This window comes from Nicotiana attenuata, unplaced genomic scaffold (genome assembly GCF_001879085.1).
Source record: "Nicotiana attenuata strain UT unplaced genomic scaffold, NIATTr2, whole genome shotgun sequence".
NCBI classification, from domain to species: domain Eukaryota; kingdom Viridiplantae; phylum Streptophyta; class Magnoliopsida; order Solanales; family Solanaceae; genus Nicotiana; species Nicotiana attenuata.
The window spans coordinates 46,384-64,161 of record NW_017674648.1 but is presented as its reverse complement, the minus strand read 5'-3'; the positions used below and the strand labels follow the sequence as shown (position 1 = coordinate 64,161).

At 37.5% G+C, this 17,778-nt stretch overlaps 1 protein-coding gene across 1 annotated transcript; it reads left to right on the top strand.

Annotated features, from left to right (window-relative positions):
- The first annotated feature begins 1,302 nt into the window (after nt 1-1,302).
- LOC109219061 (protein LURP-one-related 11-like) lies at nt 1,303-2,761 on the top strand. The gene is made up of 3 exons (XM_019383474.1): nt 1,303-1,624; nt 2,075-2,308; nt 2,458-2,761. The coding sequence occupies exons 1-3, from the start codon at nt 1,364-1,366 to the stop codon at nt 2,590-2,592; spliced, it is 630 nt and encodes a 209-aa protein (XP_019239019.1). The 5' UTR covers nt 1,303-1,363; the 3' UTR covers nt 2,593-2,761.
- The last annotated feature ends 15,017 nt before the right edge of the window (nt 2,762-17,778 follow it).

The window sequence follows — 17,778 nt, the reverse complement described above, 5'->3', positions numbered from 1 at the left end:
GTATGCAAGTTCGGTCGAACATAATAATTTTTGCTCAAATAGTATATTATGTTAAAAAAAATATATGCACAATATTAAATTTAGGAATCAATTATTAGCATTTGAAGTTGTCATTATAAAATTTGGAACCCTCAAAATAGAAATCCTGGCTCCACCTTTGCTAGGGTACTTTGGCATCATTGCCTCGTTGAATATTAGGGATCAGATTTTTTTATAAGTTATTTTTCTAGAAAAATTAATATGTCATGTTAACTTTAGTTATTCACCACTTCTTTATGATAATAAGATTGGATTTTGTACATATACAAATATTTTATAAAATTTAATTATATATATAACTTGAGCAAAAGACAGTAACACTCGCTGTCTCTCTAGAGTACATCCTGTCCTTGATTGGAATAGTTCGACTCTGTATCAAGAACTATGTAGGTACAGCTAGAAGATGCCGATATAACGCTTATTAATTAGAACTCCAATGCTAAAAGTATAAGGCATCTAAAATAGCCAAAAAGAAACCACCACCTCAAGTGCAATACAGCAATAGCACTTGTGTATGTTTTTAAGTATGAACCGTCAGTCCTCATACATATCGTCTAGCTGTTTCATAATTTGACTTTTGCATATATTCCTTTGTTTATTCCCCTCTTTCTTTTGCTTATTTCATTTTCAACTTTTCATAGGGAACTGAAAGATTTAATATTAGTACTTATAATGTGACCTAGTGATCAATGATATCGCCGTAAATTTTGGATATCAAGTTTAATTAAATCATAATTGAGATAAAAATATATTATGTTATTTATTTCTATCTACTTAACTTTGCTGGTTGTATGTAACATGCATCTTATGAAATAGTCAAGGTGCACGCAAGTTGCTTAATTGATTATATTGATTGTAGCTAGCAGAAGCGGACCCAATGATTTTAACGCGACAGGAGTCAACCAACGTCCCCTCAAGGGTTTACACGTGCCAAGTGATAAAATTGACCATTTTCAAGGTATATATATCTATATATAAGACTTCTACCGAAGTTTATGGACGCTGATCTGATTACCCCTCAAGGTTACACATAAGTTCGCTTCTGGCAGTTCGATAAAATAATCGAGATACAGGTCGACTCAAACACCTATAAAAAAAAAAATTAAAAAAGAGGTAAGTTAATATTTGCACGTTTCTTTTGCATTTAAGCCATTAGCCAGAAAGAAGTGACCAAGAAAGTGGAAAACTTTATTGTGCATGGTTCTGTTCACTTAGTTAATTATCCATCTCTTTAATATTCTTTTTGCAAGTATATATACCCCTTTCCAATGTCTTCTTCCTCAAATTAGATATTTCCAACTTCCTCTCTAATAAGTCCATTTCAATGGCTAAAGTTTATTCTAAAAAATCAAATCTAAGTACTATTTCTTCTTCTTCTTCAATTTCTTCAAACTCTTATATGAGCCCAAGAAGAGAAATATTTACTTTGTGGATGAGATCTCTAGTTTACCATGGAAATGGTTGCACTGTTTATGATTCAAAAGGCCAAATTGTTTACCGAATTGATAACTACAACATAAAACGTAGCAAGGAAGTCCATCTCATGGATTCCAATGGCAAAGTTCTCTTTTCTATTCGAAATAGGGTAAGCATAAGTTGGTCGCTCGCTGCTGGTTTGATTCTTTTTTATGAACCAAACACGTAAAAGCTCTTTTAAATAATTGAGCGACAACGAGATTTGACTCCACGATTTTGTCTGCTCTAGTTAACAGAGGCAGATCAAGGATTTAATGCTTATGGGTTTCTGCAATGAGCTAGTTCGAGTAGATTTTCAATAATAACTGGGTTCACATTTAATATTTATAGATATTTAGTGAATTTTTCAAACACATTTACATTATTCGGACAAAAGCTACTGGGTTCATGTGAACCTATAGGTCGCAAGATGGATCCACCCATGCTCTAATACCACATTGTATTATATAACCATTTTATTTAAAAGTTTAAACTGCTAGAGAATTGCAGTATATTTTTTATTTAGTTAATTCTATCTCTAACAATACTCAAATATTTTCTTGTTTTTTTTTCTCCTCAGAAAGTTCCAGTTTTTGGACATTGGGATGGCTATAAATGGAGTTATGAAGGAGTGACTAGTAAAGAGATACCATGGTTTCAAGTGAAGAAAATTCACAATGTCCTTAGGGGAGATAATATGAATTACTATAATGTTATATTGGGATGTAATCAAGCTGAAGCAAACTGCTATAACATTATCCTTGGCACAACATCAATTAAAATTGTGACCCAAGCAGGCAGACTTGTTGCAGAGGTTAGTCACTACCCTTAATTTTGAGATAACAACATATAACCGTCCGTAAAAATTAGAATAATAATATGAAAAACGATACAGGTTACCTGTTATGACAAGTTAAAGTATACTGATCGTGTAAAATTTTTTTTTGGCTATGTGTTTCTCAGGTAAAACAAAAACAAGCAACTTCAGGAATACTATTTGGAAGTGATGTATTAACATTGGTTGTGGAACCTCATGTTGATCACTCATTGGTTATGGCTCTTGTTACTGTTTGTGGTCTAATCCATCACAAAATTTGATAATAAACGCAACTTATTTGGCACTGAATCGTCGTCGTCGTTGTTGTAACATCTCTTTCCTTTTTTCTTTTCTTCTTCCCATTTTGTTGGGAATGACAAACATTTGTACCTTAAAGAATGAGTTGTTTGGATGTAATCATGTAATGAATATTGAAGTGTAAAATTGTTACTGTGTCCTATCTTATATGCACAAGTTGTTCTTGCAAGATCTTATGTATATATATTCATATGAAAGTCACAAAATTTTGGCTTATAAAATTTTCAGCAAAGATTACTTTTAGCCCGTGGTGGAACCTATTTATATCTGATAGCCGCAAAAGTGTATAAAATTTATATTTTTTTTATATAACATACAGAAATGTGATTGCATATATATATATATATATATATATATATATATATATATATATATATATATATATATATATATATATGTATAATAAACTTTACCAACTTACGTATTTTTCTAAGACCCATGAACAAATGATACAACAATAGGACACATGGGAATTCAAGAATATAGGCACTTCTTAATACTTCTATGAATAGAGTCATTTATGGAAGTATTAAGAAGTGCCTATATTCTTGAATTCCCATGTGTCCTATTGTTGTATCATTTGTTCATGGGTCTCAGAAAAATACGTAAGTTGGTAAAGTTTATTTCATGATATTACTAAGAGGTATAATGGTCTTATGACGTTCCGGGAAGTTTTATTAACGTACTTCTCATGCATTGCATTCATTTACATGTGCATTTACCTATGACTCAGATGTCTCTCTCTCTCTCTCTCTCTCTCTCTCTCTCTCTCTCTCTCTCTCTCTTTATATATATATCTATATATACATATATATATATATATATAATGTACATTTTTCAATTATTATTTTCAGAGCAGCTATTGTATTGGGAAAAAACTGAATTTAAATATTGAAGATGACGTGTCATGACACGTGGACCAGTCAAATAGTCAAAGTGTGGTAATCAGTTAGAAGGCACGAGCAACAACAGATGCGGGAGAAAAGATACTTAAAGACACGAGCTATTATTCAAATGAAATGAGACTCGTACCTGTTCGAGTCATTTAAAGCTCGAAGATCGGAATGAATTGAAGTCATGAATCTGATAGCGTAAAAGAGTCCAAATTCAGCATTAAATGCCAAATACGTTAGAGAATTTGTATTTAATAGGAATGATTGAGTAACGTTTCTTTTAATGTCATTTATTGCTCGTAATTGCCTCATTAAGACAAAGGCATTACACTTTCTCTTAGAATTAACTATAAAAGGAGAAGGTCTCAACATCTGTAGGGGAAAAAATATCATTGCGATTATACTGAAATATATACTTATTCATTGCTTTATTGTTGTTCTCAAAGTCTCTCATTTCTTGATTATCAGTAACCCGATTTCTCTCTTAAATTTTAGCTTTAACCAAATATTCAGTTTTTTGGTTAAACAAATTGGTTCCGTTACCGGGAATCTGATAATCTATTCTTTTTAAGTTACATTTTATCTGTTGTTATCATCATGTCAAACAACAACAGCAACAATAACAGTGAAAATACCTTGGGAAACCATCAAAATCAAGGTGATTTACAAAACATTAACGTGGTTCCTTCCCCTCAAAATTCACCACATCAATCTCGTGAAGGCACTCCTACTCCTGAATCTCGTGCTGTTGAACAAGAGCAATCTGAATATTTTGAAGGAGCAGATGACGCTTTACAAAAAGTGATTGATGCACGGGTTAGCAAAGCTCTTCAAGCTCTAGTTAGTCGATTACCTGTTGCACCACCCACACCTACGCCTAATAACAATACATTGGAGAATCCTCGTTCTGGCCTTGTTAATTCTGGAAATGGAGGAACCCTCAGTGAGCCACAGGAAGGAGAACCAAGTAATTCAAATAATTCTCATTTGCAAAATTTAGTACTAACTTTGCAGAAACAGCTTAAGGAACAAAATGAGCGCATCGAGCAAATCCCTGGAGTTCCCCCTGTAATCAAAGGAGTGGATGTGGATAAATACTCGCAACAACCTTGGAAACCAAGTGCTGCTCCCCTTCCAATCCCTAAAAAGTTCAAAATGCCTGACATCTCGAAATATGATGGCACAACAAACCCACGTGATCACGTAACTGCATTTACTACAGGTGTAAAAGGCAACGATTTGACCAAGCAAGAAATTGAATCCGTGTTGGTCAAAAAATTTGGAGAAACACTCACCAAGGGTGCATTAACCTGGTATTCTCTTTTACCTGAAAATTCTATAAACTCTTTTGCTGAGCTTGCAGATTCTTTTATTAAAGCGCACTCGGGAGCTCAAAAGGTCGAAAAAAGAATGGAAGACATTTTCAAAATTAAACAAGGGGACTCAGAGTTGCTCAGAGATTTTGTTGATAGATTCCAACGTGAAAGGATGACTTTACCCGGGTACCTGATAATTGGGCTGCAATAGTTTTGCAAGCAACTTAAATGATAAAAGTTCAGAAGCCACGAGAAGACTTAAAGAAAGCCTTCGGGAGTTCCCTGCAACCACGTGGAATGACGTTTATAACAGGTACAGCACGAAGTTGCGAATTGAGGAAGATACCGTACCTTAGTTTCATCATGAAGAAAGGAGCAATTCCAGGAGGTCAGAAATCGAAAAAAGATCAGGTAAAAACAGATACGATCCATATATGGGACCTGCAGGAAAAGACTCACGGTCAAAGGAGGATAATCAACGATATGATCAAAAATCGAGGAACAGGGAATCTGGTTCTTCATCAAGGTTCAGAAATGACCGAAACAGACAAGAGTCACGAGATGATGACAGAGGTTTAAAAGCGAGATTCGGTTGATATAATTTCAATGTCACTACCTCCGAGCTCGTAGCTGTTTTGAGGAGCATGGGAGACAAGGTACGGTGGCCAAAAGAGATGCGGTCAAATCCAAATAGGCGCAATCCAGATCATTGGTGCGAATTCCACAATGATCACGGGCATAAGACTTCAGAATGTAGATTCTTACAAAGTAAAGTGGACCATCTATTGAAACAAGGGTATCTCACTGAGTTATTTAGTGAGAAAGGTAAGCAAGCCTATATGAAAAATAGGCAAGAGCCACCAAAACCACCTTCGCCCAAAAGAACTGTCAACGTTATAAGTGGAGGTGAAGAGGTCAAAGATGTATCATATAAAAAGGTTTCAAAAGTGACAATTACTCAAGGGAAGAGGCCTCGACATGTACTGGAAGAGGAGAATGTTATGTTCAACAACGCAGATGCCGAGGGACTCATAACTCCGCATAACGACGCACTGGTAATATCTTTACTTGTACATGATACTAACGTGAAACGGGTTTTGGTTGATCCAGGTTGTTCTGTAAATATTATTTTAATACGGGTATTGCGCGAGATGCAAGCGGAGGATAAATTAGTCCCAAAGGCGCATACTTTGTCGGGATTTGATAACTCTAGTGTTGTAACAAAAGGGGAGGCCATACTTACCACATTCGCAGAAGGCGTCGTCAAAGATACCAAATTTCAAGTGGTAGATATGGAAATGGCTTACAATATAATTCTTGGGAGGCCATGGATTCATGACATGGAAGCTGTTACTTCAACTTTACATCAAGTTATTAAATTCCCATCTCCATGGGGAATATGCCAAATTAGAGGCGATCAACAAGCATCTAGAAGCATCAATCCGTTGCAGATTCAACTGTTAAAGATGAAGACAAATAGCAATTACAGAATTTGGGTGAGGGTAACACGGAAACAACCTCACCTGAGCAAAAGCAAACAGATCTGGATTCAAGGCCTGATACCATTCAAGAATCAGAGGAGAATGAGAACATCAGAACAACGATAGAAGACCTAGAGGCCGTGGTGTTATTTATACATTGGCCCGAGAGAAAAGTGTACATAGGCGCTAATCTTAGCCCGGAGGTAAAACGTAAATTGATTGAATTTTTAAAAGCTAACGCGGACTGTTTTGCTTGGTCCCATTCTGACATGACAGGGATACCACCGGAAGTCATGATTCATAAGTCTAATGAAGATCCATCATATCCTCCCGTCAAGCAAAAGAAAAGAAAGCAAGGAACTTTCAAAAATAAGGTGATTCAATAGGAAGTTCAAAAGTTACGAAAAATTGGTTCAATTCGTGAGGTAAAATATCCTAACTGGTTAGCTAATACTGTTGTGGTTCCTAAGAAGAACGGTAAGTGGCGAGTCTGTGTAAATTACACAGATCTTAATAAAGCCTGTCCAAAAGATTCCTTTCCTTTACCGCACATAGACCAGTTAATTGATGCTACTGCAGGGCATGAGCTATTAAGTTTTTTAGATGCATATTCAGGCTATAATCAAATCAAGATGGATCCAGGTGATGAAGAAAAAACTTCTTTTATAACAGACAGGGGGATTTACTGTTACAAGGTAATGCCCTTCGGTCTTAAGAATGCAGGTGCAACGTATCAAAGGTTGGTCACTCAAATGTTTCAGGAACATTTAGGTAAAACCATGGAAGTATATATAGATGATATGCTAGTTAAAACTCAACATTTAGAAGATCATGTATCGCACCTCTCTGATACGTTTAAAATTTTACGAAAATATAATATGAAGTTGAATCCAGAAAAATGCGCATTTGGTGTGGCATCAGGAAAATTTTTAGGTTTTCTTGTTTCTAACCGTGGTATTGAGGTAAATCCTTCACAGATCAAAGCAATAGAGGAAATTCCTGATGTACTTACGAGCAAAAAAGAAGTTCAAAGACTAATTGGGAGAATTGCAGCTCTGGGGAGATTCATTCCCAAGTCTTCAGAAAAATGCTTCAAAATTTTCTCAGCTTTAAAGAAACAGGATCATTTTGAATGGAACGAAGATTGTCAGCAAGCACTTAAGCATCTAAAAGTATATTTGTCAAATCCACCGTTGTTGGCGAAACCAAAGGTAGGAGAGAAGTTACTCATCTATCTTGCCGTATCAGAAGTTGCGGTAAGTGCTGTTTTAGTCCGGGAGGATCAAGGTAAACAATCTCCTATCTATTATGTAAGCAAGTCTTTGTTAGATGCAGAAACACGGTACCCGCAACTAGAAAAATTAGCACTTGCTTTGATCATGGCATCTAGAAAATTAAGACCTTACTTTCAATGTCATCCCATTGCTGTGGTTACTGCTTTTCCATTACGAAACATTTTGCATAAACATGAATTATCAGGTAGATTAGCAAAATGGGCTATAGAATTAAGTGAATACGACATCACTTATCAACCTAGGACTGCTATAAAATCTCAGGTATTAGCTAGCTGATTTCAATCAGGGGATGCAATTAGAAGCAGAAAAAGAATTACAAGTTTTTAATGGTGCAAACCCGGGGACTTGGATTTTATTCACTGACGGTTCATCTAACGTAAAAGGTGCAGGTTTAGGAATAGTTCTCGTACCACCCACGGGTGAAACTATTAGACAAGCTATAAAGTGTCATTCGATAACTAACAATGAAGCAGAGTATGAAGCTGTCATTGCAGGTTTGGAAATGGCTCGAGAACTTGGCATAACCCAGATTATAATCAAGAGTGATTCACAACTTGTTGTTAACCAGATGCTGGGGACTTACGCAGCCAGGGAAGCACGAATGCAAGAGTACTTAGAAAAAGTACGAGAATTAATAAAGCAGTTTCAGACGTGGAAAGTTATGCAAATACCAAGAGATGAAAATATAGAGGCAGATGCTTTAGCCAATCTCGCATCTGCAGCAGACGTGGCAAAAGATGCAAATGCTTCAGTTGTACATTTATTTCATTCCATTCTCGAACCTGATAAGAATGAGGTAAATTTTAATAACTTAACATGGGATTGGAGAAACGAGATTGTTGCTTTTCTGCAGTACGAAACCGTACCTGATGACAAAAGGAAGGCACACGCGCTCCGTAAAAAGGCTGCTCGTTATTGTTTATATCAAGGAAACCTTTATCGAAAGATATTTGGTGGACCATTAGCAAGGTGTCTTGGACCTTCCCAAACAGAATACGTAATGAGGGAAATACATGAATGACATTGTGGAAATCATGCGGGAGGAAGGTCGCTGGTAAAAACATTGATTCGAGCAGGGTATTATTGGCCTAAGATGGAAGAGGAAGCAAATAGTTTTGTGTCTAAATGTGATAAATGTCAAAGGTACGGGAATAATATGCATAGACCAGCTGAGTTAATGCATCCTGTCATAGCTCCGTGGCCCTTTATGAAATGGGGAATGGATATCGTAGGTCCATTACCACAAGCAAAAGGTCAGGTGAAGTTTCTACTTGTACTTACTGATTATTTCACTAAATGGGTAGAAGCAGGAGCATTTAAACATGTACGAGAGAAGGAAGTTAAAGACTTTGTTTGGAGGAATATAATATGCCACTTTGGAGTGCCGAAGGAAATCGTGTGTGATAATGGTCCACAATTCATAGGAGCTCAAATCACAGAATTTTTTCAAAGTTGGCAAATTAAAAGGATAACATCTACGCCATACCATCCAGTGGGTAATGGACAAGCGGAATCCACAAACAAGGTCATTATCAACAACTTGAAGAAAAGGTTACAAGATTCAAAAGGTAATTGGCCTGAGGTATTACCTGGAGTATTATGGGCTTATCGTACAACAACAAAAACAAGCACGGGAGAAACACCATTTTCAATGGTTTATGGTGCAGAGGCCTTAATCCCAGTTGAAATAGGAGAACCGAGCACACGATATGCTCAAGCAACGGAAGAATCAAATGATGAAGATATGCGGGTAAACCTTGATTTGCTCGAAGGAAGAAGAGAAGCCGCATTAATAAGGATGGCAACACAAAAGCAAGTAATTGAACGGTATTACAACAGGAAAGCACGCCTCAGATTTTTTAAAATTGGGGACTTCGTGCTTAAAAAGGTGTTCCAATCTACAAAGGCCGCTAATTCAGGAAAGCTAAGTCCAACATGGGAAGGACCCTTCAGGGTTTGTGATATTGCGGGAAAAGGAGCATATGAGTTAGAGACAATGGATGGGAAAATTCTACCCTCACATTGGAATGCTGTCCACCTAAAGAGATATTACTTTTGAAAAAGTACCTATGGTCAGGTATCACTATGTTAAAATTTTTCTTTGAATTGTTAAAATTTTACTAATGATTTTAGATGCTAGGCAAAAACCCTTACCCGTGCCAAATGATGAGTCACGACTTGCACGACAAAATGGAATATTCTAAAATTCCCAGCCCAGGGTTACAATTATTCTGATGGAAATACACACGGGTTAGGCAGTCTTCATCTCTAATCGCATCTCCGAGTCCCGTATGTTTTTCTGTTTCAGGAAAAGGACCAAATTGAGAGAAACAAACAAGTGCTTGAGGCTTCATACTTCACCGCTCCAACACTTGGGGGACTGCATATTGTACACAGAACGTGCGGGAAAACAGATATGTAAACGAAAATCGGAAAACAAAGAGACAAGTGTCGAGCAGAAGTTACGGAACCTCAGCATTCATCATTGTGTTCTTTCCCATCAAAACAAATGAAGATACAAAACATTCATCATAGTGTTCAAACTCATGAGAACAATGGAGTCACCTCTCAAACCCTTCCTAATACATGAAGATAGGGTCATGACTATATACTGAAACGGGTTATAAGGAAAAACCTTATTTGAATTATATTTATTTTGCAAAAATCTGTTACAAGAAAAACAGTTATGAGAAAGTTATAGATGTATTTTAACACATGTAATATTCAAAAACTTGTCGAAGTTATTCCAAACAAAACATGTGTGTTCCTATTTCTTTCATCGTATTGTAACACCATTATGAAGATGAGACGTCTTCTTCATTAAGTGTCGATATATACAAAAGGGCCCTCTTTTATAAGCCTCATGTTAATAAGTCATGAGAAGAATCATAAAGCATTTCCAAAGTTTAAAAATGCTAAACTATTCTATAAGTCCTAAATAGATAAGAAAAAGGCAAGAATAGAACATATTGAAGTACTAATAAACTTCTTGATATAGTTAAAAACACCTTGTAAAAACTTAGTCAAAAAAAAAAAATTACAAGTGCCCCATTATGATAACTGGGGACTTTTTCCAAAAAAAATCCCTTAAAAACTGACCAAGGGATAAACCCATCAATTAACAAAGCAAATAAAAATAAAGTTTGAAAACATAAACTGGTCACTAAGGGGCTGGAACATCAGAAGTTGTGATATCAGCTTCACCTTCAAGAACGGTAACTTCTGAAGAAACAGCAACAGGAGCGGTTTCAGCTGGGATTGAAGTGTTAGATTCATCGAGGGGAGCAAGAGTTGCGGAAGCTTCAGCTTCCTCAGACTGAATCATAGAAGTTTCACCCTCGTGAGCTGGAATTGCAGCATTTTCAACTTCAATTGCCACAACAGTGGCTTCTTCATTTAAAGATTCTTCAGCCACGGGAGCTTCATCTGCCGGAGAAGGAAAGTCAAGTGGTTGTTGGGTCATCTCAATGGTTTTCAAAACCTTGGCCAATTCCGATTCTAAATCAAAGTTTTCTTGACTGGCCTCAGTTAAAGCATCACGACGAGAGTTTAGAAAAGCCCAACTCACCTCTATGTTAAATTTCTCCTCAAGAAGTTCATAATCCCTTTCCCACATAGCAAGATCATTCTTTAACACTTGATTTTCAGCTAAAGTGGAATCAAGGGTAGCTTCAAGGGAGGCATGAGAACATTCTAAGGCACGAACCTTATCAGAGGAGATCTTCAAATCAGCTTGAGCTTGAGTCAAGTTTTGTAATAACTCTCTTGCATACTCTTCTTTCTTGTTCAAGAGTGCCTTAAGTTCTCTGATTTCTTCACATGGCTTTGATAACTGCTCTGAAAAGGAACACTCAAGGCACTCCTTATCCTTCTCAGTTTTACTAAAAGAAGCCTTGGCTCCCGCTAATTCAGAAGTCAGAGTCCGCTTTTGCTGCTCCAGGTTACGGTTGCTTTCTTGCAATTCTTTTATCGTTTCTTGAGTATTTTGAAATTGTTCCTTCCAATTAGTTGCTTCCATTTGGTCTTCCTTAGCTATCCTCTCAGCCTCGAGAATAGTCTTATCAGACTCACGGGCCTTCTTTTCTAAAAAGGAAATTCTTTCCATCAATTCCGTGCCAATAAGGTTGGCCTACAAAGACAACTCATGAAAATAAGAATCTAGAGATAAAAAAAAACTTATTAGAAAGTAAAGGAAGAATACCTTCAATGTAGAATGAACTATGTCATTCATCAAAGTTAAGCAACTGTGACTGTCCATCTTCTTCTTCTCAATATCTCCAATTAAAGGCTCAAGCCAGACATCTGCTCCACCAGACTTCCTTAAAAGACTGTTATTAGTAGGAACCTCAAGTGTTACACTCCTCATAGCCAAACTTCTGCTACTGGAACCCTCCTCTGCATGTTGAACAGAGGAAGGGGGAGCTATAGAAGGAGGGACGGTAGAAGAGGTGAAAATAACAGGAGTTGAAGGAGTCAGAGCAGGTAAGGGAGCAGAAATTGGCAAAAAAGCAGGAACAGATAAAATGGGCAAAGAAGCACTTGAAATCAAAGGAGGAATAGAAGGAATAAGAATGGAAGAGGAAAGAGGAATTTCATCTAAAACCGGACCTAGTTCACCACTTTCAAAACCGTCAGCGAAGAGACGTTGAGTGGATTCAATGGTGTCCCTTGGAATGGTTTCATCATCAGAAACAACAGTAACAGGTTCGGTAAGAGAGGAGGTACGGGCAGGAGAAATTTCAGCTTCATCTTCGGAAATGATGCGTCTCCTGGCTCTAGGTCTAGCTATCAAAGAGGTGTCTTCATCTTCATCATCCTCAGAATCCTCCTCAACAACTTTCCTCTTTGACAGCGTAGCTTGTGCTCTCTCCAAAGAAAGAGGAGTACCAAAAGAGGCTCAAAGGGCAATAGCTACTTCAGCTGACATTCCTCGAATAACAAATCCTAACAAAAAGAAGGATAAAAAGTTAAGAGAGGGGAAAGAATTTAACATACGGGAAATAATAAGGGACGCATACCGTGAGTTTTTACTTTCCAACCATGTTTGTTGGAAATAGATTTCCAGGTTCGGGCCTCCATAGGCACGGCCTTCAAAATAGCATCTACCCAACCACGAAAATTAGGAACGGGTTCCACATCTCCCATGGTTGCTACAAAAAAGCAAAAAAGAATGAAATTAGAAAAGGAGTTGAAAAAAAAACAAAACAGATACGGTAAGGAAGAAATACTTACGTGCAAGGTTCCATTTCTCAGGAAAAGGAATATTTGATTCACCCACCAAACCAACCGTGGGTACCGCAACGTAACGGGTGTACCAGCCTCGATCTTTATCATCTTCAGGGCTTACCAAAACCCTTTTACTTCTTGCAGTTAGGGTAAAAACACCATTGCGGAACAGCTTGGGGTGGTAAAGATGAATTAGATGAGAGAAGGTAAAATCAACATCACCCTTTACCGATACATACCTCAAACAAGCTACTGCTCTCCATACGAGGGGGCCAACTTGAGCCAAACAAATTTTGAAAAAACGACAGAAATCGAGTATAACTGAGTCGATAGCAGGAATAAATCCCAAAGTAAAGGGATAAGTATAAACAGAGGAAAAACCAATCCTATAAGAAGATATTCTCTGGTTTGGGTTAGGAATAACTATATGAAGGTCATCTCTCCAACGACAATCTTTTCGAACAGTGGAAATCAAGGGTTCAGTAATTAAAGAAGGATAGGTGTCAGCTCTCTCTAGCTTAATTACTTGGTCACGAAGGGATTCTTTATCATGCTCGAAAGATAAATCGGTTGGCACTATTTCTTCGACCAAAGGTTCTTGAATAGACTCAGAAGATTCTTTGCCTTTAGAAGAAGATCTATTAGTGAAAGAACCTCTAGAAATAGTGCCAGAGCTAGAAGAAGGAGTAATGGAACCAGAGGTACCACTACGAATGGATCCTAGGCCATGAAGCCTACCTCCTCTACCTCTTATGTGTCTCACAGGGGCATTGGGGAAACTGTCAAGAATTGGGACTCTCCTAGGGTTGGGATTCGAAGATGACATGGTAGAAAGATGTGAACAGAGGAAGATGTGAACAGAGGAAGAAGTGAATTGGAGTAAATAGTGAAATATTTGGTAAAAATTTGGGGAAGAAAGGTTAAGTTTATATATAAAAGCAACCGTCAAAGACTAAGAAGTGTAATGATGGAAAGCCTATAATAAAGGCAACTATCACTTCGTGAATAGTAGAGTTGAAGAAGCCTTGAAAAAAGGCTGCAGAATTGCAGAGCTAATGAGAAGATGACACGTATGCAATGCATTAAATAGAAAAGACAACTGAAGCGTTAGTAGTGTCATAGCATTGATTATGGCAAAAATTCCCTTTTTAATGAAGATCCACTTTCCAAATATTTAATTGATAAATAAATGGAAAGTGGGGGACTATCTGTATTGGGAAAAACTGAATTTAACTATTGAAGATGATGTGTCATGTACACGTGGACCGGTTNAGTTCATCTACGTAAAAGGTGCAGGTTTAGGAATAGTCTCGTACCACCACGGTGAAACTATTAGACAAGCTATACAGTGTCATTCGATAACTAACAATGAAGCAGAGTATGAAGCTGTCATTGCAGGTTTGGAATTGGCTCGAGAACTTGGCATAACCCAGATTATAATCAAGAGTGATTCACAACTTGTTGTTAACCAGATGCTGGGGACTTACGCAGCCAGGGAAGCACGAATGCAAGAGTACTTAGAAAAAGTACGAGAATTAATAAAGCAGTTTCAAACGTGGAAAGTTATGCAAATACCAAGAGACGAAAATATAGAGGCAGATGCTTTAGCCAATCTCACATCTGCAGCAGACGTGGCAAAAGATGCAAATGCTTCAGTTGTACATTTATTTCATTCCATTCTCGAACCTGATAAGAATGAGGTAAATTTTAATAATTTAACATGGGATTGGAGAAACGAGATTGTTGCTTTTCTGCAGTACGGATCCGTACCTGATGACAAAAGGAAGGCACACGCGCTCCGTACAAAGGCTGCTCGTTATTGTTTATATCAAGGAAACCTTTATCGAAAGATGTTTGGTGGACCATTAGCAAGGTGTCTTGGACCTTCCCAAACAGAATACGTAATGAGGGAAATACATGAAGGACATTGTGGAAATCATGCGGGAGGAAGGTCGCTGGTAAAAACATTGATTCGAGCAGGGTATTATTGGCCTAAGATGGAAGAGGAAGCAAATAGTTTTGTGTCTAAATGTGATAAATGTCAAAGGTAAGGGAATAATATGCATAGACCAGCTGAGTTACTGCATCCTGTCATAGCTCCGTGGCCCTTTATGAAATGGGGAATGGATATCGTAGGTCCATTACCACAAGCAAAAGGTCAGGTGAAGTTTCTACTTGTACTTACTGATTATTTCACTAAATGGGTAGAAGGAGGAGCATTTAAACAGGTACGAGAAAAGGAAGTTAAAGACTTCGTTTGGAGGAATATAATATGCCGCTTTGGAGTGCCGAAGGAAATCGTGTGTGATAATGGTCCACAATTCATAGGAGCTCAAACCACAGAATTTTTTCAAAGTTGGCAAATTAAAAGGATAACATCTACGCCATACCATCCAATGGGTAATGGACAAGCGGAATCCACAAACAAGGTCATTATCAACAACTTGAAGAAAAGGTTACAAGATTCAAAAGGTAATTGGCCTGAGGTATTACCTGGAGTATTATGGGCTTATCGTACAATGACAAAAACAAGCACGGGAGAAATACCATTTTCAATGGTTTATGGTGCGGAGGCCTTAATCCCAGTTGAAATAGGAGAACCGAGCACACGATATGCTCAAGCAACGAGAGAATCAAATGATGAAGATATGCGGGTGAACCTTGATTTGCTCGAAGAAAGAAGAGAAGCCGCATTAATAAGGATGGCAGCACAAAAGCAAGTAATTGAACGGTATTACAACAGGAAAGCACGCCTCAGATTTTTTAAAATTGGGGACTTCGTGCTTAAAAAGGTGTTCCAATCTACAAAGGCCGATAATTCAAGAAAGCTAAGTCCAACATGGGAAGGACCCTACAGAGTTTGTGATATTGCGGGAAAAGGAGCATATGAGTTAGAGACAATGGATGGGAAAATTCTACCCTCACATTGGAATGTTGTCCACCTAAAGAGATATTACTTTTGAGAAAGTACCCATGGTCAGGTATCGCTATGTTAAAATTCTTCTTTGAATTGTTAAAATTTTACTAACGATTTTAGATGCTAGGCAAAAACCCTTACCCGTGCCAAATGATGAGTCACAACCTGCACCGCATAATGGAATATTCTAGAATTCCCAGCCCAGGGTTACAATATTCTGATGGAAATACACACGGGTTAGGCAGTCTTCATCTCTAATCGCATCTCCGAGTCCCGTATGTTTTTCTGTTTCAGGAAAAGGACCAAATTGAGAGAAACAAACAAGTGCTCGAGGCTTCATACTTCACCGCTCAAACACTTGGGGGACTGCATATTGTACACAGATACGAGTGGGAAAACAGATATGTAAACGAAAATCAAAAAACAAAGAGACAAGTGTCGAGCAGAAGTTACGGAACCTCAGCATTCATCATTGTGTTCTTTCCCATCAAAACAAATAAAGATACAAAACATTCATCATAGTGTTCAAACTCATGAGAACAATGAAGTCACCTCTCAAACTCATGAGAACAATGGAGTCATCTCTCAAACCCTTCCTAATACATGAAGATAGGGTCATGACTATATACCGAAACGGGTTATAAGGAAAAACCTTGTTTGAATTATATTTATTTTGTAAAAATCTGTTACAAGAAAAACAGTTACGAGAAAGTTATAGATGTACTTTAATACATGTAATATTCAAAAACTTGTCAAGGTTATTCCAAACAAAACATGTGTGTTCCTATTTCTTTCATCGTATTGTAACACCATTATGAAGTTGAGACGTCTTCTTCATTAAGTGTCGTAATATATAAAAGGGCCCTCTTTTATAAGCCTCATGTTAATAAGTCATGAGAAGAATCATAAAGCATTTTCAAAGTTTAAAAATGCTAAACTATTCTATAAGTCCTAAATAGATAAGAAAAAGGCAAGATTAGAACATATTGAAGTACTAATAAACTTCTTGATATAGTTAAAAAAACTAAGTAAAAACTTAGTCAAAAAAAAAAAAAATTTACAAGTGCCCCATTATGATAACTGGGGACTTTTTCCAAAAAATCCCTTAAAAACTAACGAAGGGATAAACCCACCAATTAACAAAGCAAATAAAAATAATGTTTGAAAACATAAACTGGTCACTGAGGGGCTGGAACATCAGAAGTTGTGATATCAGCTTCACCTTCAAGAACGGTAACTTCTGAAGAAACAGCAACAGGAGCGGTTTCAGCTGGGATTGAAGTGTTAGATTCATCGAGGGGAGCAGAGTCGCGGAAGCTTCAGCTTCCTTAGACTGAATCATAGAAGTTTCACCCTCGGGAGCTGGATTTGCAGCATTTTCAACTTCAATTGCCACAACAGTGGCTTCTTCATTTAAAGATTCTTCAGCCACGGGAGCTTCATCTGCCGGAGAAGGAAAGTCAAGTGGTTGTTGGGTCATCTCAATGGTTTTCAAAACCTTAGCCAATTCCGATTCTAAATCAAAGTTTTCTTGACTGGCCTCAGTTAAAGCATCACGACGAGAGTTTAGAAAAGCCCAACTCACCTCTATGTTAAATTTCTCCTCAAGAAGTTCATAATCCCTTTGCCACATAGGAAGATCATTCTTTAACACTTGATTTTCAGCTAAAGTGGAATCAAGGGTAGCTTCAAGGGAGGCATGAGAACTCTCTAAGGCACGAACCTTACCAGAGGAGATTTTCAAATCAGCTTGAGCTTGAGTCAAGTTTTGTACTAACTCTCCTGCATACTCTTCTTTCTTGTTCAAGAGTGCCTTAAGTTCTCTGATTTCTTCACATGACTTTGATAACTGCTCTGAAAAGGAACACTCAAGGCGCTCCTTATCCTTCTCAGCTTTACTAAAAGAAGCCTTGGCTCCGCTAATTCAGAAGTCAGAGTCCGCTTTTGCTGCTCCAGGTTACGTTGCTTTCTGTCAATTCTTTATCGTTTCTTGAGTCATTTTTAAACTGTTCCTTCCAATT